General features: G+C 39.0%; 1 protein-coding gene across 1 annotated transcript in view; it reads left to right on the plus strand.

The window, feature by feature from the left end:
• Positions 1–11,944, plus strand: part of ADAM10 (ADAM metallopeptidase domain 10) — a 150,565-nt gene extending 138,621 nt beyond the window's left edge. The window contains exons 15-16 of the mRNA XM_034660916.1: positions 343–469; positions 2,254–11,944. Coding sequence (XP_034516807.1) covers positions 343–469; positions 2,254–2,348 — 222 coding nt within the window. The 3' untranslated portion in view covers positions 2,349–11,944. The remainder of the gene's footprint in view (positions 1–342; positions 470–2,253) is intronic.
• The last annotated feature ends 10,172 nt before the right edge of the window (positions 11,945–22,116 follow it).

Consider the following 22,116-nt stretch of genomic DNA (forward strand, 5'->3'; position numbering starts at 1 on the left):
AAGAAGGGGAATATTCAAACCAGAAAATACTTAATAACATTGGAAAATACAGTATAAACTTTATGCAGGATGGACCCTAGTTTTGCTTTGAGTTTATCTGTGTGTATGACCAACATAGCTGTATCTAGAAAAGAGACTGAAAGCAAAGTAAGATTGAGTGGTTTCATATAGGGTATGAAATTATGGGTGATTTTTTTCCCCTTTGATATTTGAAGAAATTAATCTCATATATGGTATCTGTACACTTCCCAAAGTTAAAATGTAATGTGTTTATTTTATGTAATATAAAATATTCTAAAATATTTTACAGTTCTGTCAGTAGAAAAATCTGTTTATTTCTAGGTTTATTGGTGGGCAGTATTACTTATGGGAATTGCCCTCATCATGCTAATGGCTGGATTTATTAAGATATGCAGTGTTCATACTCCAAGCAGTAACCCAAAGCTGCCTCCTCCTAAACCTCTTCCAGGTAAGACAGTTTGAGCAAGGTATGTATTTTTATAACTCGAAACTGTTCAGCAGGTAGAACTGAACAATAAATGAGTCTTTAGTAACAAATTTTATAGTACTTTCTCTTTGAGAATGAGATTAGTGGATGAATTATTTAGTTTATTTTTAACTATGTTTTTTATCAATCCATCCTAGCTAATGGCTGCCAATTTAATGCTAATCTGTCTTGAGTCACTAAAAATATTTAGACTTAGACAATTTTATTTTTGCCTGATACCTGTTTTCTTTTTTCTAATTTTTCATATTCTTAAGTCTTCCCTTTTTTTGTTTAATTATGATAGGCTACTTCTAAATGATTGATTTTTCTATTCTAATAGCTATGCTTCTGTTTCTAATGTTTGTGCTCTTGAAATATTTTCTGACACATAAATTCATTTTCCCTAGGGGTGATGTTTATGAGGAAATAGAGATGATAGTCTGTGGGAAGGGCTTAGGATAGAAGCTTCAGTCACCAAGTAACCATACTTTTACTCTCCATCTCTGAAAACAACACCTGAGATTTGGTGTCCACCCTTGACCTCTGATGGAGACACAGCATTGGGAGGAAGCTTTCTTTAGGTTAGCTCCAGGAATTTGGAGAAGAAAAGGGTTAGCAACTGCTCTAGGTTATTTAGTTCCCATCTGTTTGTCCCTCACCTTCCCCCAAGCTGTTTGTGGCTTCTGTGCTGCCCTCAGAGCGCCTGCCCTAGAACTCTTCACTCTCGGTGTGGGGCAGACAGGGTGCCCTAATGATGGTGAGGAGAATGAGAGCTGAATGACACCTGTCCCTCTCCTGCCTCCCCCAGACTTCTCATGAACCTCTTGCCTCAGTCCAAGTGTGCTACCCTGCACAAAGTAGTTTAAAACTAGGAGTTTCTTAAAATTTTTCTCTCAGCTGCTCCCCTGTATTTACCTATCTTGGGGCAAGAGAGCTCAGTAGTCATGCTTGGGACAGCATCTTGGTGGGAATCAGAGGAAATTTGATTTTGATGTCTTTGCTTTTTGTAAATGAACAGTGTTAGCGCTGTAAAACTTATATTAATTTCTTAGGGATTTCTAAGGGCCACATCGCACTCATTAGATATGTTACCAATTATGATCTCATGCAATATAACAATTTTTTTACTTGATTTCACTTTAAGCAAATTCCAACTTTAAAAACTTAAAAAAAAAAAAAACGCTAGCTATCATTGAACCCTCCCAAAAAGCACTTTTACATGAATTGTCATATAAACCTCACAGATAATATAGAAAGACTGTAGGAGTTCATTATTATCCCTGTTTTACAGACTAGGCATCTGAGTTTTAGAGAGTTTAAGTCATTTGCTCAAAGACTGTAATTTATTCCTCATGGATTCTGTCCTCAGAATTCATATTAATCTAATAGTTGTGTCTGTTGAGCACTTGAAATGTGACTAGTTTACATTGAGACGTGTCGTAAACATAAAATACATACCAGACTGGGAAGACTTGGTATACGAAAAAGAATGAAATAGTTCATTAATACTTTTTAGTATTGATTATACCTTGAAGTGATAATATTTTGCCTACATTGGATTAAGTGAAATAAAAAACTTATTAACATTATTTTGCCTGTCTTTTTGACTTTTTTCATTACGGCTACCAGAAAATTTAAAATTACATACACGGCTTGTATTTCTGTCGGATAGTGTTGATCTAGAACCTTTCTTGCTGAATTGGCAGCTTTGTTTTTTAAGATTAAAGTGCGTGGTAAATCCGTTTGACTTTTGTTTGTGATCGCAGGCACTTTAAAGAGGAGGAGACCCCCACAGCCCATTCAGCAACCCCAGCGTCAGAGGCCCCGGGAGAGTTATCAAATGGGACACATGAGACGTTAACTGCAGCTTTTGCCTTGGTTCTTCCTAGTGCCTACAACGGGAAAACTTCACTCCAAAGAGACACCTATTAAATCATCATCCCCAAACTAAACCCTCACAAATAACAGTCGAAGAAAAAATGGCAAGAGATCATGTCCTCAGACCAGGTGGAATTACTTAAATTTTAAAGCCTGAAAACTCCAATTTGGGGGTGGGGGGAGGTGGAAAAGGAACCCAATTTTCTTATGGACAGCTATTTTTAACCTAATGGCACAAAGTCTTAGAATATTATTATGTGCCCCATGTTCCCTGTTCTTCGTTGCTGCATTTTCTTCACTTGCAGGCAAACTTGGCTCTCGATAAAACTTTTATCACAAATTGAAATATATATATATTTTTTTCAACTGCCAGTCAAGGCTAGGAGGCTCGACCACCTCAACATTGGAGACATCACTTGCCAATGTACATACCTTGTTATATGCAGACATGTATTTCTTACGTACACTGTACTTCTGTGTGCAATTGTAAACAGAAATTGCAATATGGATGTTTCTTTGTATTATAAACTTTTTCCGCTCTTAATGAAAAATTACTGTTTAATTGACATACTCAGGATAACAGAGAATGGTGGTATTCAGTGGTCCAGGATTCTGTAATGTTTTACACAGGCAGTTTTGAAGTGAGAATCAATTTACCTTTTTATAATGATGGAGTTGGTTCTGATACTCATCTTGTCTTCATCCAATGGCTGCTAAGAGCACAGGAGTGACTACGCTGAGAACACAATTAAGTGTGCAAACTGGACATACGCAGCATACTACTTCAGAGTCCGTTCTTACGTAAACGTCTGATTTCTGCTTACTTTAAACTTTCTAATTCAATTCCAGTTTTGAATTGATAGGTGAAATTTTAATCATGCTTTGGTAGAAATTATGTCAATGAAATGATTTTTTTATTTGTAGCCTGTTATTTGTGTTTTCCATATATCTAAAGTATGCTAATTATGTTTTTGGTTTTTTCTGATATGGAAAAGAAAAGCTGTGTCTTTTATTTCATCAAAATATTGGAACAGTTTTTTCAGCATACTATCACTGATCATTGGTAACCACTAAAGAAGGGTGATTTGTTCAACTAGTAGTTAAAATTGTAGATAATCTAGGCCTTCTGACATTTTTTTTCCTTAAAATATTTTAACAACAGTGAAGGTGAAACAGCACAATGTCCCATTCCAAATTTATTTTTTAAACAGATGTAAATAATTGGCTTTTTAAAGAAAGAAAGCAAAAGCATTTAATGTATTAACAGGCTTATTGCTATGCAGGAATGGAAGGGGGCATTACAAAAAAGTTTTAAGCTTGTGACATATTTATTGCTTCTGTTTTCCAACTACATCACTTAAATTAGAAGTAAACAGCTATGATTTTTCTGGCTTCACATAGGAGGCAAATTTAGGGAACGTTGAAAAGATTTGTGTTTTGGCTTTTTTTTTCCTTTTTGTTTCTTAAGAGTATAAGGTTTACACAATCATTCTCATAATGTGACGCAAGCCAGCAAGGCCAAAAATGCTAGAGAAAATAATGGGATCTCTTCCTTGTAAACTTGTACAGTATGTGGTGACTTTTTTCAAAATACAGCTTTTTGTACATGATTTAGAGACAAATTTTGTACATGAAACCCCAGATAGACTATAAATAATTCTAAACAAACAAGTAGGTAGATATGTATGTAATTGCTTTTAAATCATTTAAATGCCTTTGTTTTTGGACTGTGCAAAGGTTGGAAGTGGGTTTGCATTTCTAAAACGGTGACTTTTATTCTGCAAGAGTTCTTAGTAACTTCTTGAGTGTGGTAGACTTTGGAACATGTACATTTTTTGCTTGTAATGTTATCCTGTGGTAGGGTTTTGGCAGGTACACACTGCCCTATTTTATTTTGAGTCTAAGTTAAATGTTTTCTGACAAGAGATACGTGCACTGAACTCTTTCCACTGCAAATCAAGGTGTGGTAAACAAAAGGATCAGGACAAATGAGATCTAATACTACTGTCAGTTTAATGTCCACTGTGTTTTATACAGTATCTTTTTGTTCACTTTGGAAATTTTTACTAAAAATTGCAAAAAATAAAGTATTGTGCAAAGATGTAAGGTTTTTTGAAACTTGAAATGCATTAATAAATAGACTTGATGAAATCAACTCGAAGGTTCCATACTCTTTGAACTCTGAGAACTAGCAAAAGGAGCTTCCCGCCAGGCACCTTTCCCTTACTAACTGAAGGAGAGATGATTAAGCGGAGAGAGGATTGACTCTTTCCACACACATACGGATAGTTTTATTCCAGGTTAGGAGTCCATGAAAAAAATGTATGATCAGCTATCTCTGTATCTACACGCAGTGATCATTTAAAAAAATACTCGACTGATCTCAACTGCTTTACATTACTTCTAATCAATATTCAAAATGTTTAAAAGTCTTCGTCTTGGTAGACGAACAGAGTCATTTTGGAAACTGTGGTCTTACCTCCCAAAGTTTTGAATACTAAGTACCTCATTTATTTTAAAAGTCTATTTAAGTAGTTAGTATGTTTTAAAGTTTGGAGCCACATTTTCGTGTTTTGTCAAATTCATAGCAAATAAGGAGAGAACTGACATTTCGTCCTTAACAAAAAAAGAATTATAAGCCCAGACTGATGCCCTGCACAGAATAATCTGCCCCCCATTTTTTAAAAAATCAAGACCAGCTATAAATAAGTCGTATTTGTTAAATGAGTAAATATGCCATACTTTTTAGTTACTTCGATTTATTAACATCAAAGTGTATATCATGTTTAATTTTGTTCGTGAAGCCATTAATATTAATTCAGATGATTGCAAATTTGTTGTTTTTCCTTACAGTTGAACGCTTAGAATATGTAGAATGTTTTCCCCCCTCAGTTTTCTAAATTCCAGCGACAACTCACAAACAAAATCAATAAAATAAATTATTATGGTTTTTGGACTTGGTGTTCCCCATAGCTCAGGCAAGATCATATGATTTTGGGAAGGACTTTTTAAAGGGAAAGACGACTTGATCTGGTCAGTCTTGTTTTCCGCGGTGTCTTCAGCCTTTGTGCTTTGGGTACTTCATTTCCGTCATATTCACGGGCTAGCGAAAACTGAAGGTTTCTCCAAATTGAACAAACTACTTTTAAGTTCCTTCTCTGTCCATGCGGCCGGTACATTTTAAGATGAATAGTGATTATTATTTCTCCCAAAATGGGATTAGTGTCCTCAGCAGCTGTGCAATTGTGGGTACTTGTGCTTGAGAAGGCTTTTAATTTCTTGTTAAGTGTTTCTGATGAAAGGTGTAAGAGGGTCGGTGTAGGAAATGCATCACAAAACTGGACAGCCCATCTGCAGGGGTATAAGAGGAGATGATGTTCATTATCGAGAATTAAAAGGTCAGTGTCTTCCCAAACTAGAGAGCAAGTTGGATACAGTTTTAAAGCAGCTGCCAGGGACAATTCATCTTTAAAGAAGTCTAACTTTGCAATAAATTGTAGTTTCTTGAAAAAGAGTTTTGACTTCTAAGTAATAGATATGGTCAGTTTGCCCCACAGAGCTCAGCTTCAGTGTGGCATTTCTGGTTTTATGTTCTTAATTAAAAACAACTCCTATTTAAATCTCATTTTCCATTTATTATCAGTTTCGTTTTTCCATTATTGGTTCTGTATCCAGCCCTTTATATATTATTAGGATACAAAATGAGCCCTTGTGTGCTATATTGCGATATTACTTGTATGTCTAAGATGTATACGTGTGTGCATGATTTTCAGTAGAAATTCATATATTTTATAATTGATATGCTCTTCAGAGTGTGTGTTCTCTCCCATAAAAAGCAATGGGATGCTAGGCAAAATGGAAGGTTGAACAAAATATTTATAGCCTCTGCTCTTTCCTAAAATCTCCACTAAAGTCACAGTGACTGGGGGATAGAAAAGAGCATAATCTGACAAGGATAAGGCATGCCGAAGCAAAGACAACAGGAACACAATTTTTGAAGCTGGAAAGCAGGTGGAGTAGTGTATGACGTGGCAGGCCCAGCAAAGCCAAGTTCTAAGCCAGTAGTAGAAACATGAGAATGATCCAGCGTGCCCTGTTCAGATTTTGGGATATAGCCTTCAAGACTTTTTTCTATTTTTGTGGTTAAAAGCATGATATGAATACTTCTGTACCCACCTTTCTTATTTAACAATATACTGACAAAGTATCTGCATCATTTTAATGACTATAAATGTTTCATTCTATGGATGTACTTACTGCACATTCTTAAAATTAACCAGTTCCCTCCTGTTTGCACATATAGGTTTTTAGATCATTTATTATTTTAAACAGCCCTACAAGGAAAATTCCTAAGCCTAATAAAATAAATACCTAAAAGTGGAATTGTTGGGCTAAAGGTTTTTTAGAGGTCATAGGTAAAGATTACGATATTGTCTTTCCAGAGAGATGGTACCAAGTTATACTCCTATCATTATCATATAAGAATACTTCCACCATTAGCATGTTATATACTTTTTTCAAAGAATCTCAACAGCCAGCATGGAGCTCCAAGATCAAGAGTTGCACGCTTTACTGACTGAAACAGCCAGGCACCCCTGCATATTTTTTTTTTTAAATCTGAGATCCCCATGCTTAAAAATTCACATATATGCAGCTACATGAATTTATTAGAAACAGGAGAAAACTCTTGCTTAGTTGACTTTATTAGCTTTGAACATAATTCAAGTGAAAGTCAAACATAGTGCCCCAATTGTGGTCTCTGAATGCCATGTTCTTCAAAGAAACCGGACGTCCTTGATGAATGGCTAATTCTAGGTCTAGAGAAAGAAATGTTCAAGAAGAGCCTTAAAACCGCTCTGTCATACCAAAAAGCAAATAAGCCATTAGAAGTCTGTCAAAAAAGATTCAGGAGGCACCTTGAAGAAGTTCCCACTGGCCAAAGCTGAGACAATTTTAGCATCAATAAGGATAATATCTGCAAGAGATTGAAGCTCATATTATTTACTCTGTGAGTTGACAAAATCATAGTTACCTTTGGAATATGCTCTTAAAGAAATACACCAGCTAAGGAGTTAAAGAGGAAGGATAGGCTATCACTGTTTTACCCCACAATAATTAATGGATCTGGGCAATGATCACCAGTAACTGCTAACCCCACAAAGAGGTAGCAAACATTTTGTGCCTCTTAATGGAAATACATATACCACTTATGAAGCAGTTCTGCCAAAAGTCGAATCCGATGCTGACTGAGCCTCCAAAACTGATCACCTCTTTACTAGAAATACAGAAAAGAAAGGAACATGTTAATTGATGCCACAAGAGATTCAATCAGCAAAATCCAGTCTCTGGAAAACTATAGGACCAGTAACCCCGTTTGTTCAATAACTGAATTGCAAGGGGAAAAAAAAAAACAAAACGATGGACTAAAAGGGATATATCTACCAATACAATTTATGGGCTTATTTGGATCTTGATTTGAATAAACTTAATAAAAAATGAGACCATTGGGGAAATCTAGAAATAACTGGATATTTGATGACTTTAAGGAGTTTTCCAATTATTTTTAGGTGTGTTAATGGTGGTGTGGTTACATTTTTACAAGGAACCCTACTAGAGATGCAGATTGAAATACTTGAAATAATACAGCATTTACGATCTGCTTAAAAATAATTGAGTTGGAGCTGGGTAGTGTGTGGGAATACAGATGAAACAAGGTTGACCATGAGTTGATAATACTGAAACTGTGTGATGGGTACTTGGGAATTCATTATACTGTTTTCTCGACCTGTGTTTATATTAGAAAATTCCCATGAACGTTTTTTTTTTTAAGTATGAATCAAATTCATATAGAAACTCACTCGTTTTTAACAACCATTCATGATAATAGCCTATATTTACAATGATTTTTTATAATGATTTTTTTTTACTGGAATTAAACTTGACTCAATCAAGCTAACATAATTAATTATATTCTGCTCCAGTTACAATGAATGATTAATTGATTTCAACTGCTAGGGTAAATGCTTGAAGCTGTCAGTCATTCAGCAGTCATAGCAAGCGGGTCATTCCATCCCTCCTTGCTCACTAGTTTTTGTTGGTCTTATTTATTGGCATTTAACATGTGTGTCCTATAGTAGAATAAATAGGAAAAATAACTAGACTCGACTCTTTCTTGTTGAAATGATAATGATCTCCAGAGGTGGAAATATATCTTTAAAAAGGTATCCTGGAGTTGTTTGTTCTCAGTATGAAGAAATTAGAATAATTTGATAGAGTGTAGGTTGTCATATAAAAAGTGATTGCATTGCATGAGTTTTGGAAATAATTTTGGAAAAACAAATACTGAACGAATTAAGCAATTCTTCATTCATTCTAAATGTATATTTTATTTTTTTCTCCTCTGCCTTTTGGGCATGGGAGTTTTGGGGTGTGTATTTCCAACAAAAAGTCCAGTTTTTATAAATCGAGGTGTCAATATGTTGTGATTAATTTTCACTATTTAATAGTTCTCATTTTCCTTAAGTCCCTATTAGTAGCATCTGTGAATACGTGAACTGACCTTTTAACCATTCTTCTCTCCCCTCCCCCCTTGCTTTCTTGAAATCTTATCAGGATGTTTGGAATTCTTTGGCTCCGATGGTATGCATAGACTGGCTTGCATGCCCTCGGTAACCTCAGTTATTCATTGGATGGACCATTAAGCACTTGGTTGTGCCAGCACCTCTCCTAGATTAATAGGAATATAGCGGTGAACCTAACGCTGTCCCTGCCTTGTGAAGCTTATGGTCTGCTAGGTTAGACAGATGGTAATCAGTCATGTGGGTGCATGTACAATCTCAAGCCTGATAGATGCTGTGAAGCAGACACTTTGGTGATCGGAGAGCCGATCGTGCAGGGATGGATGGGACTGAGGGAGGAGGTGGGACCTGGTCAGGAAGGTCAGGGAAGACCGCCCCAAGAAAGTGGTGCCTGAGCCCAACTCTGAAGGATGAAGAAAGGCTAAGAGGCTCAAACAGATTTTTTAATAATGTTGAATGGTTCTATACTGGTACCGATAGCTAATTTTTCTTTGGGGGAAAGGCAATGTTTTTTACTCTTGATTCGATTATATCTACGCCTTGCCATTCAGGTTCCCTCGCGTAGTTCTGGACGGTGGTTTTCACTTTGCCGTAGCACTGTGTTCGTTGACCGAAGAGCTGGCCTTTCCTTGGGCAGATGGGTCCTACTTGCTCGTGGTTCTTGAGGGTGTTGGCCTGACAGCTTGGAGGCTGTGAAAGGCTCTTGGCTTTTCAGACCTTTTCCTCTGAATCATGGCCACCCATCAGCTCAGGATCAGGACGTCTAACCTCGTAGCGTGCTTGGTGAGGTGACCTCCGTGTGCTCTCTGGCATTCTGTACGTGCTTCTGGCGTAGCTCACACGGCACTGCAGTGCTAAGCCTGCTTCAGCTAAGCCAAGCTCTGGAAAGGGTCGTTGATACTCAGTGGCTACCTCATTCCCGTTCACTCACCAACCTCCTGCATTCTGTCCTCACAGCCCTCCGGGGACAGTGATCTGTGCTCTCAGGGAGCTCATAGTCTAGTAGGAAAAAAGAGCCCAGCATTTATAATGCTGAGGGATTTGTGCTGTAAAACACACAGACACGGGGTGGCTAGAGGCTGAGAGGGGATGCGCATGTGAGCTGACATGACTCCCCCAAAGAGATAGGCTTGAACTGAGTTTTGGAGTTTTAGTAAAAGTTTGCTTGAACTTGTCCAAACTTCTTGTCACAAGCTTTGAGCAATGATGTAATTGCAGGGTGGTTCCTTGACGGTTTCCTGCTCTGTCATACGTCCATGCCCATGGCTATGTTTTTCCCTCTGCCTGGATTGCCCCTTCCCTCTTGGTTCTTCTACTTTTTTGGTCTCTGTGTCCTTGAACTTGGTCATAGTAAGTGTTCCATAAACATTTATATTTTAATAAAGGGTGTGTGCTTTGTAAATAGGCAGTGAAGCTAATTTCACAAGATAAGCACAAACACCAGTCTCATTACAACATATTACGGATACCCATATTTCTAACTTTTAACATCTCTGATTCTAAATCCCCTCGCTGCACAACCTCCTCCCTTCGCCCCCAGAGAAATTTTCTTTCAAAATCTAATATGCACTTACATTTAGAGAGAATGAAATCTACCCACCACATTCTCCGCAAATGGGAAAAACACAGCTTAGCTTTGGAGTGTGTAAGCAACAAATTGAAGCTCCTGGCAGCAGGAGAGCTAGATTCAGAAAGCTCGAATTAGAAATTAAATGGGGAGGCCCTCGCTTCTTCATGTGTGAACAAGTATTTAGCTAAATCATCTCTGGCATTTTTTTATTTGACTATTTCATAACGAAAAGTGAAAGTTAAACATTTTGGAGGTGGTATTTTCCTGCCACAAATCTCCTGATCGACATTTTTCTATAAAGTTTTCCCACAAAATTCTAGTTATGTGGGTTTTTAGATAAATACTCAGAAAAAGAAAAGTTGGGAGGGGGAACGGATCCCAGGGTCAAATGGAAATGCTGACTTAAAATCAAACGTGTCTTTGTTTATTTTTATTTTCATTTATTGATTTATTTTAAATGAAGTACCTTTTAGAGCCTCCACTATGATCTCTAAAAGGGTCTTAGAGCATGCAATGCATCCAACTAGTTAACTCTTCTCGTCTTTCTCCACTTGAAGAGTCTGGGCTCCACAGAAGCATTTTGGGGATTGCTGCTTAGACGGCGGCTACCTTTGTAAGGTCCCCAGCCAAGGACCAGTTCTGCTTACATAAGGAGTTCTCACTGGGCTGAAGTTTCACGAATGCTACAACACACAATGCCAAGGGCCTTGGGGGGATGACAGTCGCAGAGACTCGGAGGACAGGCAACTTAGCCCCTCCTTTGCCTCTTAGAAGCCCCTCTGCTTTCTGTGGCATTCATAAAAACAGCTGTCTGGGAGAGTGGTCTCCAGCTTTGTTGATCTTCTACCCTACACTTAAAAATCTTGAGTACATACTCCTGATAAGGAAATAGAAATGTACTATTGCACTATTATGTATGTTTGAAAATATGCAAAACTTTTAAGGATAAGATTAAAAGTTAATGGAAGTTATTCCACATTCCGGTGAGTCATTTTGCACAGGCCTGGGTGTGTGAACAACCCACTTTGTAAACCTCTGGCTTCAGAGACAGAATCTACATATCTTTCAAATTACCTGTCACCCTCCCTGCATTCCTGGGTTAAGTGTGCTTTCCAGTGGAACATTGTAGCTGTTGAAGAAGGCAGGCCACCTCTCCATATTTACTCCTAAAGATGTTGGAGAGAGTAAGTGGAAAAAGCAAGTATTAATAAATATGTATGGTCTGGTTTCCTGTATGTAAACATTTTTAAGTTTGTAAAAATGTATAATTTATGTATAAAAAATGTCTAAATTGATACATTAAAAACGGTTATTTCTGAGCACTGGAATTAAGGGTTTGGGGAAAGGAAGAGGATTATATCTTTCCATATTGTTTGAATTTTTTATGAACTTGGATTCTTTTTATAATAAACAATTTTTAAAGTCACTAAATCCATTGTGATGTCAAATATGTTACAAGACATTGGTTGTTGTGTTTTTTTAATAAGTTTTATTATATAAGTAATCTCCACGCCCACCATGGGGCTCAAACTCATGACCCTGAGATCAAGAGTTGCATGCTCTTCTGACTGAGCCAGCCAGGCGCCCCCCCCATACATTGCTAATGTTGATTTTTGAAGATGAGTGATGGGAATATTGGGCTTCATTATACTATTTTTACTTTTATGTATATTTGAATATTTCCATAATAAAAAATTAAAAAGAAATGAACAGAAATACATTGCCAAAAAAAAAGGCTATGGAAATAAACCACATAGTTAACAGGATTATCTTGGTTGTGGGAAAGAGAGAGTTGGGGAGTAGAGCTCCAGGTACATTTCCCCGGATACATTCTATAAGCATGTATAATGGATTTTAAAATGGGGAAACACATAATTAAACATAAACACACACACACTGCAGAGGCCCCGTGGGAAGAGTTTCATGTGTAGACAGGAGTTTAAGATACGTGTTTGACTTCCCAGACTCTTGTTAGTTTCTAAGGGAAAAGACGAAATGAATGTGCAAGCCAAGAGTGTTTAATGTATAGGGCTCAGCTGTTCCATGTTAAGATCTTGAGGCTTGTTTTATAATACAATTTCTAATTCTTCAGCTTGTTACATAATAAAGGGGAAATGCCAAAGCACAGCCAAACACCTCTGCACAGTCCCCGCAGCATCAGGGAGAGCACAGCTAGTGGTCTGCCATGAGTGAATTGCATTAGCTAGTTACCAGGCTCCAGGATATGAAAGAGTATCTTTAAGTAGAGTACCTAATTATAGCTCGCACATGGGGTTCAAGGGAATTAATATGTAAAGGACATTCTGTGTTGCTTATTGCAATGGTAGGCTGCATTCATAGACATAGACATAGAAGGAGGGAAATGATGGTTCATTAACTGTGTGACCTTGTAAAAGTTAGTTAAGCTCCAGGTACCTCCTCTGTGAAATGAGGGTAATAATACTAGCCACCCCAGGGCACTTGGTGAGAATTAAATGAGCATGTTTGTAAGGCACCTTGCATATGGTGAGTACTCAAATGCCAACTATTCTTGTTTTCATGTGAAAAACTGCTTATTGAACTGAGAACATTTAGCTTGCAAACAGGTGTTCCCTGATTTTAAGTATCTTCTCCTCAAACAGCCATGTGGTTAGGGCTGATTGGTCTTTGGTTAATCCCATCACCCTTGCCAAGGTTAGGAATGGGCACGTAACCCAATCTGGCCAGTGCGATAAGAGGGGATTTCTACTTCTCTTTTTCTGGATGTTGTCTAAATGTGCTGCCTGGAACTGCAGTAGCCAACTTGCTCTCGGCCTGAGGATGAAGCCAACATCGAGGATGAAGCCAACGTCAAGGATGGTAGAGGAGAGAAAAGAGAAAAAAATGACTTCATCTTAGTGATGTTACTTAGCTGCTCAATCAGCCATCCCTGAAGTCCACCCTACCTTGGGACTTAACTTTTTTGTAAAACTAAAAAAAAAAAAAAAAAAAAAAAAAAAAAAAAAAAAATAAAATTTAAGCTTGTTTCAGTTAGCTTCCTAAAGCAGTAATTAATAGAAGCTGCACCAAAGGAGATGTGAGGTAAGAATGGTGGCATTTATTCAGTCATGTTTATTGAGTACCTAGGAATGCAAAAATAAACAAGAAGAGAAGTTTCAAGCATGAGGAATGGGGGTTCTGGAAAGATAGCAGCTTGAACACATCCTGCCTCTTTTCTACTTTCAATGTAACCCATCTGCCTCCCTGAGAAGAGCAGCTGCTGGGGCCTCCAGGAGGCAGACAAGGCCTGGAATGTGGGTGAGGCTCTGGGCTCTGGCAGAATCCTGACAGAGAGAGGACCGGAACAGGGAGCCACAAGGAGGAGAGCAGGGGGAAGGTCCTTGTGAGTGTACCTGGTCTCCCTGGTTCCTGAAGAGCTGAACAGATGGACCCAATTGCCTCCACCCCTGAGTTGGAGAGGTGAGAAGAGGAGGAAGGGCTTCCTCCTAATGCCTCACCAGATGACTGGCAGCCCATCTGCTGCTAAGCTTGGGCCAGGAGAGGCTGAGACTACTGTTCCTTCTACTGCCTTGGGAGTGCTGCTATTTAAGATATCCCAGGACGCAGGACAGAGCGCCGGTGAGCAAACAAAGGAAAAGAGTCCTAATGCGGCCTAGCAGCCTAATGGAGAAGAATTACAAGCAGAATCCTCAGTACAGAATTAGCTGCTGGCATAGATAACTTGAACCGGAAGAATAAGAAAAGTTAAGGAGATTTAAGTGCAACACAACACTCACACACACTCTGATTTTTTGAGACCAAAAATGATTTTGATGTAAACATTTTAAGAGATGAATTGAAGGAGAAAGAGGTCACTGTTGATGTCTGAATTAGTCTCCTGGAAGATAAGAGAAAGATACACCTAAAGGCACAGAGCAAAAATACACAGATATAAATCAAAGGATGAATAGAAATCCAGAAGGAGGGTGGGGGTTGTGATAGAAGAGGCGATCGATAATACAAGAAAAATTTCTTAGCTGAAGAGAGACTTGCATCTCACAGAGTTCCTGGAAGGATTGACGATGAAAAGACTCCTAGGCATATTCTATCTTTGAGCTACAAGAAAGAGAAAAATCTAACACATTTCTACAGAGAACAAGTTACCCCTAAAGAGGAAAGAATCATGCTAGCATTGGACTACTTATCTACAACACTGGAAGCTACGAGGTGGAAAACTGCTGACCAACCAAGAGGATTGTGTGGAAATCCACCGAAGCAAACAAACCTCTGTCCCTTCAGTTCACGCAGTCCTGCAGATTAACCCAAGAATATGTTGCCACTTGCTTTGACCTAGCAAAAAAATTCAGAGTCTAAGTCTCCAGAAGACTGGGGAAGGGAGAGGAGAATATAAAATGGTAAAAGGGATCATCACCCAAATCCCAGTGTATCATCAGCACCTGGGTACTCAAAGCACAGAGAAGTCGTTCCTCAGACTGTGGAGTGTGGCTGGGCTCTCCACTCTGTAAGAGTATATTCTTTTTCCGGATTGATCACATCACCATCTGCCTTGACAACTCTTCTAAAAACAGTCTGGAACTAAAAATAATAAGCGAATCTCAGCAAATCTGGGCATCGGGGGTGGGTGGAAAGGAGGGAAGTGTTCCAAAGGTCTCATCTGGGGAGTGGCTGTGGAACTAGTGGAGGAAGTGAAAATATTATAAAGTTTGGAGTGGAAGTAGTGGGGGAATAGAGTATTTTGGTGGGAGAAATGTACATCTGGTTTTCATATTGTGGTAAAGAATTACGTATCTGATTATGAGCAACAGGAAAGAGAGAGTAGCTGGAAAGAGAATGGAAATTCACAAGAGAAGTCCTGTTAACAAGATGAAAAGGGGAAAGTAGTATCAATTTGCTCAACCTGCAAAAATAAATACAAGTAAAAGGAGGAAATAGTAAGTAAAATAAGCCACCAAATAAATAAGATACAAGGAGTTGTCTAATCATTATGCTAAATGTGAACGGACTGGATTTTCCCATTAAAAGTCGAAGACACAGATTGAGCTAAAAATATAAATAAGTCTGCAGTACACTTTCTAGGAGAAAGCTATCTGAAACAAAAATTTAAAGGAATAAAATAGAGAGGTTGAAAATGAAGGGATGGACAAAGATACCACGCAAACATAATGAAAAAGAAAACAGGAATGGCAAAATTAACAGCAGACAAGGAAGAATGTAAGACTAAAGGCGCTCTACATGAGAGACTATGGACTATGAGAAACAAACTGAGGGCCTCAGAGGGGAGGGGGTGGGGGAATGGGATAGACCAGTGATGGTTTTAAAAAGACTAAAGGCACTCTAAGAGGGTTATTATGTAACAATATAAAATGAATCATCGAACTTTACATTGGAAACCGGGGATGTACTGTATGGTGACTAACATAATATAATAAAAAAAATTTTTTAAAAAGACTAAAGGCACTCTAAGAGGGTTATTATGTAACAATATAAAGCACATATGCAGAATTAACATTAGTAAACCTATGTATACTAAACAACGTAGATGCAAGGACAACTTGATAAAAATTTTGTAGATTTCAAAACATGTTTTTCAGAATCAGAATATAAAAAAATAAGGATATAGAAGAACTGCATAATATAATCAACACACTCGATTTAATAGATATACAGATAACCTTACGTCCTTTAAAAAAAATCCAGAATTTTTGGGGCGCCTGGGTGGCACAGCGGTTAAGCGTCTGCCTTCAGCTCAGGGTGTGATCCCCGGCATTGTGGGATTGAGCCCCACATCAGGCTCCTCCGCTGTGAGCCTGCTTCTTCCTCTCCCACTCCCCCTGCTTGTGTTCCCTCTCTCGCTGGCTGTCTCTATCTCTGTCAAATAAATTAATAAAATCTTTAAAAAAAAATCCAGAATTTTTATATATTCATAGAACATTATAAAAATTGAATATATGCTTGATCATAACGAAAACCTTATCAAACTTAGAGGTGATGAGATTTTTGTAGCCACATTTAATAAAATTAGAAATAAACATTTCAGTTGTCCAGAATAGCCTATTCACAAATGAAGGAATACTTTCTGGCTAACTTTTGGAGCATAGAGGACAATAGAGCTAAAACAGCAAACTAGAAAGCATTTGGAAAGGGGAATGCTTTGTATCAAAATACATACTCAGAGGAAAATTTATAGACTTACATACCATTACTATTAAAGAAGAATAAAAGTCCTTGTTTTTCTACACAACGAGTTAATGGAAAGAATAAAATTAAGCGAAAGAAAATATGAAGAAGGATGACTACAGAGTTGGGACTGTGGAGCCCTAAGTCAGTGCCTAGGGCACAACATTCCAGAAGACAAGGTCATGCAAGGGCCAAGCCTGGCCCCTGAGGCACCTCACTTTTAAGGCAGCACTCACTGTCAGGGTCACACAGTGAGGGGTCTGGCACTTGCACAACCTTGCCTCTTTGGATTTCGTGATGCAGATGCCTGCCTAGCCTCACTCCCGTCCTGGCCCTGACTATGAAAGCAAAAGCTTCCTTCTTAGGGAGAAACCAAGCAGTGTCCTGTATTTCGTTTCCTTTCTTGTTTAAGTGCACTAAACTCATAATAACCCACAATTAGTGTTTGTTATTGTGACCTTTTAATTTTACTAATTTTATTCAAGCCTAGAAGAGAGTCGAGTCAGAAGAGATTTTTTTTTTTAAGATTTTATTTATTTATTTGAGGGAGAGCGAGAACATGTGCATGCGCTTGCTCGAAAGAGCGGGGTGAGGGGCAGAGGGAGAGGGAGAGAATCTCACCTGATTCCGAGCTGAGCTCTGAACCCAGTGAGGTGGGAGTTGGGGCTCAATTTCACCCCAAGATCATGACCTGAGCTGAAACCAAGAGTTGGAGGCTTAAGTGACTGAGTCACTCAGGTGCCCCAGAGTCAGAAGAGATCTAACAGACATAACTTATGTAGTCCTTTAGATTTTCTAGAAACTCTTTTTTTTAAGTACATGAGGTCTCTTACCTTACTTTATATTCCTAAATTGATGGGCCTATTTTATGGGCCTACCCATGTCACTGTTAAAAAAAATAAGACTCACTGTACCTCTTATTCCATTAGAATTTCAGGATATAAGGTAGAAAACAAACAAGTGGGCTGTTTAGAGAGCATCAGCCATGGAATGAATGAACTGGTCAATCACCCAGGAACTGCAAGAACTTAGCATTACTCCAAATGTACTTCCTAAAAAGATAGTATTTAAATATATTCTTACGAAGAATATCTCTAGATCTTGGGAAAAATATTATCATTCTCCAGCATAGTTTCTCTTTACAGTAACTAATTTAACTTTATAGTCTATTGGTCCCCCCCTTTTTTTCCTTTAGTGGATTATATCTAAATTTAATGTTGGACAGACCACTACATAGTGTTCCTGTGACTTAATCTTATTTTCCATGAAAAATGTGTGCGTTTGCTCAGTTATCTCAGGCAGAATTATTTGAATTTCAGAGTTTAGTTTGAGATTTTTTTCCTGTGCTTTAATGTTATGCCTTCATTTACTCATGACTGTGATCATATATAACTTTGTACTTCTCTTCTTGAAGGCATTTCACAAAAATAATTTTAATAAATGTTACATGCAATAAACAAGTAAGAGCTGAAAACCTAAGAATATTACATGCAAAAGCACAAGGACCAGATGGCTTCACAGCTGAGTTTTTCTCTAATTAAAAAAATAAAAAGATCATTACAATCTTATCTAAACTATTCAAGGGCATATATTAAAGCTGTAGAATATCAAAGCATGAAAATGGTAGCACCAAAAACCGCAGATCAGTTTCACTTATGAAATCAAAGGCAAAATTCTTTTTTTAAAAAAGATTTTTATTTATTTATTTGAGAGACAGAAATGGGGGGTCGGGGGGAGGAGCAGAGGAAGAGGAAGAGAGAGTCTTAAACAGACTCCATGCTGTGCACAGAGTCTGACATGGGGCTTGATCCCTGGACCCTGAGATCATGACCTGAGCCAAAACCAAGAGTTGGATGCCTAACTTACTATGCCACCCAGGCGCCCCAACAAAGGCAAAATTCTAAATAAAATTTTAGCAAGTCAAGTCCAGCAATATTATAAAAAAATGCATCGTAACCAAGGAGGGTTTAATCCAAGAACGCAAGTGTGAGCCAGTATCAGGAAATTTATGAGCGTAATTTATTTTATGAATAGACTAAAGAAGAAAATCTTTATATTACTAAGGCATTTCCTAAATTTCAACAACCATTTCTAGTAAAAATAGAAGAAAACCACCTAAATACAATAAAGTTTACTTGCCCAAACCAAAAAAAAGATGTATTATAAAGGCAGAACATTAAAGTTATCAATATCAATAATGAAACAGTGGTGTCTGCTACTAGCATTCTCAGTTAACATTGTCTTAGAACTTCTGGCAAACCCAATAAAGTGAGAAAAAACTAAAACGATTGCTATATATAGTCTTTTTGGTGATGAAGGGATTGTATGTCATCGTGCACTGAAATAAAGTTCGCAGACACCACTCTGAGCGGCTGCTCAGGGCGGCCTCTGCAAGGGAGAGCAGCAGCCACTGAATCCTGCACAGAGCTTTTATTTTGTTTTTTATCAGAAAAACAAGGACAGATGCCTCCAAGCATGGGAAAGGAGTACAAAGGGATGGCAAATATCTTGAAACAGGCTTGCATTTTCTCCTACATGTAGGCATGCAGGGAGTCAGTCATGGGATGAGGGAGGAGTGGGATGTTTGGGCTGGCAATCGCCAGGTGCAGAAAGGGAAGACTGAGGGTTACATTCTTTCATAGCTCCTAACTGATGCCCTGCCCCTGGGGATCTCAGGATCCTGCTCCGACTGGGCCATTGCATTCAACAGCCCGAGAACAGGAACGCGTTTCAGCTGCTTCCACAGTCACCCCTTAGGGCTTACTATATACTTCCTAAGAATAACTCCACAATTGTATACCATGAGATTCTGGTATGAAAAAAACAGAGTTAGTAAGGTAGTTTGATAATGTGAACAAATATAGACTATATAAACAAAACCCAAAAGCCATTCTATATAGTAATAACAACCATTAAATAGAAATGGAATGAATAATTCTATTCTCAATAATGACAATAAATTAAAATTCGTAGGAATAAATAAAAACTGCAAAACCTTATTGGACATGAAACAAGATTTGAGGGGTGCCTGGGTGGCATGGTCGGTTGAGTGTCAGACTCTTGGTTTTGGCTCAGGTTGTGATCTCAGGGGTGTGGGACCGAGGCCCATGTCAGGCTCTGTGCTAAGCATGGAGTCTGCTTGGGATTCTCTCTCCCCCTTCCTCTGCCCCTCTGTCCTGCTCTCTCTCTCTCTCTCAGTCAAATAAATAAATAAATAAATCTAAAAAAAAATTTAAAAAAAAGACATGGACAAATGGAAAACATACAATGTTCCCGAATGAGAAGACCTCATATAACAAAATGTTCAATTTCCCTTGTGCTAATTTCTGTATTTCATATGATTCCCAATTAGAACATTAACAGTGATTTGGGGGGGAATTGGACAAAATTACCACAAAATCCATGTTAGAAAAGAAATGTTATACTTTTTTGACTTAAATAAAAAAATTCAACTACTGTATAGCAAAGAATACTATAATTTAAATCAATAGAGGAATAGGTTTAGAAAAATATTTGCAAAGAAGCAGAAAGATAAAGGGTTAACATGTTGCATAAAACATGTTTTTACAAACTGATAAGAAGACGACCAGCATTCTAACAGCAAATGAGATTTGAACATTTAATTCACAGAAAAGCAAATCCAATAACCATCTGGAAAGATTCTCATACTCAGTAGTAGGTAGAGAAATATAGAATAAAGTAACAATGAGGTCATCCCTTATACTCAACAGACTGGCAAAAACTAAAATAAGCAATAAATATCTCTGCCTGGAGGGAGGTGGGGAGAGAGTAGTTACCCATACATTGCTGGCTGAACTCCAAAGTATTGCTGTGTTTTGGGAAAGCAACAGGGCAACATCTATTAAATTAAAAAAAAAAAAAAATCAGGGGTGCCTGAGTGGCTCAGTCGGTTAAGTGTCTGCCTTCAGCTCAGGTCATGATCCCAGGGTCCTGGGATGGAGCCCCGTGTTGGGCTCCCTGCTCAGCGGGGAGCCTGCTTCTCCCTCTCCCTTTCCGTCCCCCCTGCTCATGCTCTCTTTCAAATAAAAAAATAAAATCTCAAAAGAAAAAAAAAAGAAATTGAGAATAAAGCAAGGAACAGCTGGGGCCTCTCCCTGACTTCACAGAGCTTTACATCCAGTGGTGGAGACAGACATCGGATAACCGGTCCCACAAATCGCCAGGACAAGGGTGAGGTGGCGGAGGCACTCAGCCAGGGTGCTCAGTAGAAGAGGGGCTCCAGAAACTCAGTTATCAAACTAAATCATATTTTAAGGCACTATTTTTAAAAGATTAAAATTAATGAAAAAACCTATGATGAGTAAAATAACGCAATTTTATATAAAGATGGGATCAGTGTTACTTGATTTCTCCTTTTGTTCATGGCTGTGCAGGGCCTGGCCACAGACAATTTTACCAGAAGAATGAAAAGATGTTAGGAGTTATGGAGAACAGGGTGCACTCATAGTAGCTTCGGAGGGTGGGGTCATCCCCCGTACACTATCTCCGAGGCAGTCACACCCCAGATGGGAGGGTAGCCTGTGAAGACGCTGGGAGAAACGGAGGGGGTGTGAGAGAGCGAGGGGAGAAGGCCCAGAGGCAGGAGAGAGCTTTGCACTTTTGAGGGAACTGAAAGGAGGCCCATGTGTCCCGACTGACCATTCTCAAACTTGGGTTCTCAAACTCAGTGCATGTTAGAATTATCCGGAAAGCTTTTAAGTCTCAATGCCCAGGCCAAGTAAATAAAAATCTCTAGGGCAGACACATGGGTGGCTTTTAAGGTTTCCAAGGCACTTCCTGTGTGCAGGTTGGGTTGAGACCTGGTGGACAGCGACAGGGGTATCCGTGGCCAGAGGAGGCTGACTGGAGGGAAGGGCAGGGCCAGGCTGGGGTCTTGGAGGTTAGGGGAATAATCTGGGACTTTTTCCTTTGAAGGGCTTTACACAGGACAGTGATAGGATCTGACACCCCCCCTCCCCTTTTTTTTAAAGCTCCCCCCGATGCTGTGATGAGAAGAGTGGATGCAGTGGGAAGAGGTGGGAAGTTGTTGCAAATGTCCAGTGAGGAGAGCGGCCGCGGGGGCTGGACGGATGGCAGCCTCGGTGCAGAGATGAGGGCGTTCTGAAGGATCTGGTGACTCTTCGATTGTGGGGGCTCAGAGGAGAGGAAACATTATGGATGACGCCTGACCCCTGCCCAGTGTCGGGCACCGGCGGTTGAGGGGTGGTGAGGATATTCACAAGCCATCGAGCCGGGGGCACAGAGACCTGTGGGTTTGGGAGGGCAGGGAGGTTCAGTGTGGAACATTCTGGGCTTATGAGATGCGGGGGGCAACTGCACAGTTGCATCACAGGGGAGAGCCCCACACCGAGGCTGCCGTACACGGTCAACGAGAAAGCCTGCACGGTGGCTGAGGTTGCCTAGAGAGAGAAGTGAGGGAACAGAGG

Source organism: Ailuropoda melanoleuca, chromosome 5 (genome assembly GCF_002007445.2).
Source record: "Ailuropoda melanoleuca isolate Jingjing chromosome 5, ASM200744v2, whole genome shotgun sequence".
NCBI classification, from domain to species: domain Eukaryota; kingdom Metazoa; phylum Chordata; class Mammalia; order Carnivora; family Ursidae; genus Ailuropoda; species Ailuropoda melanoleuca.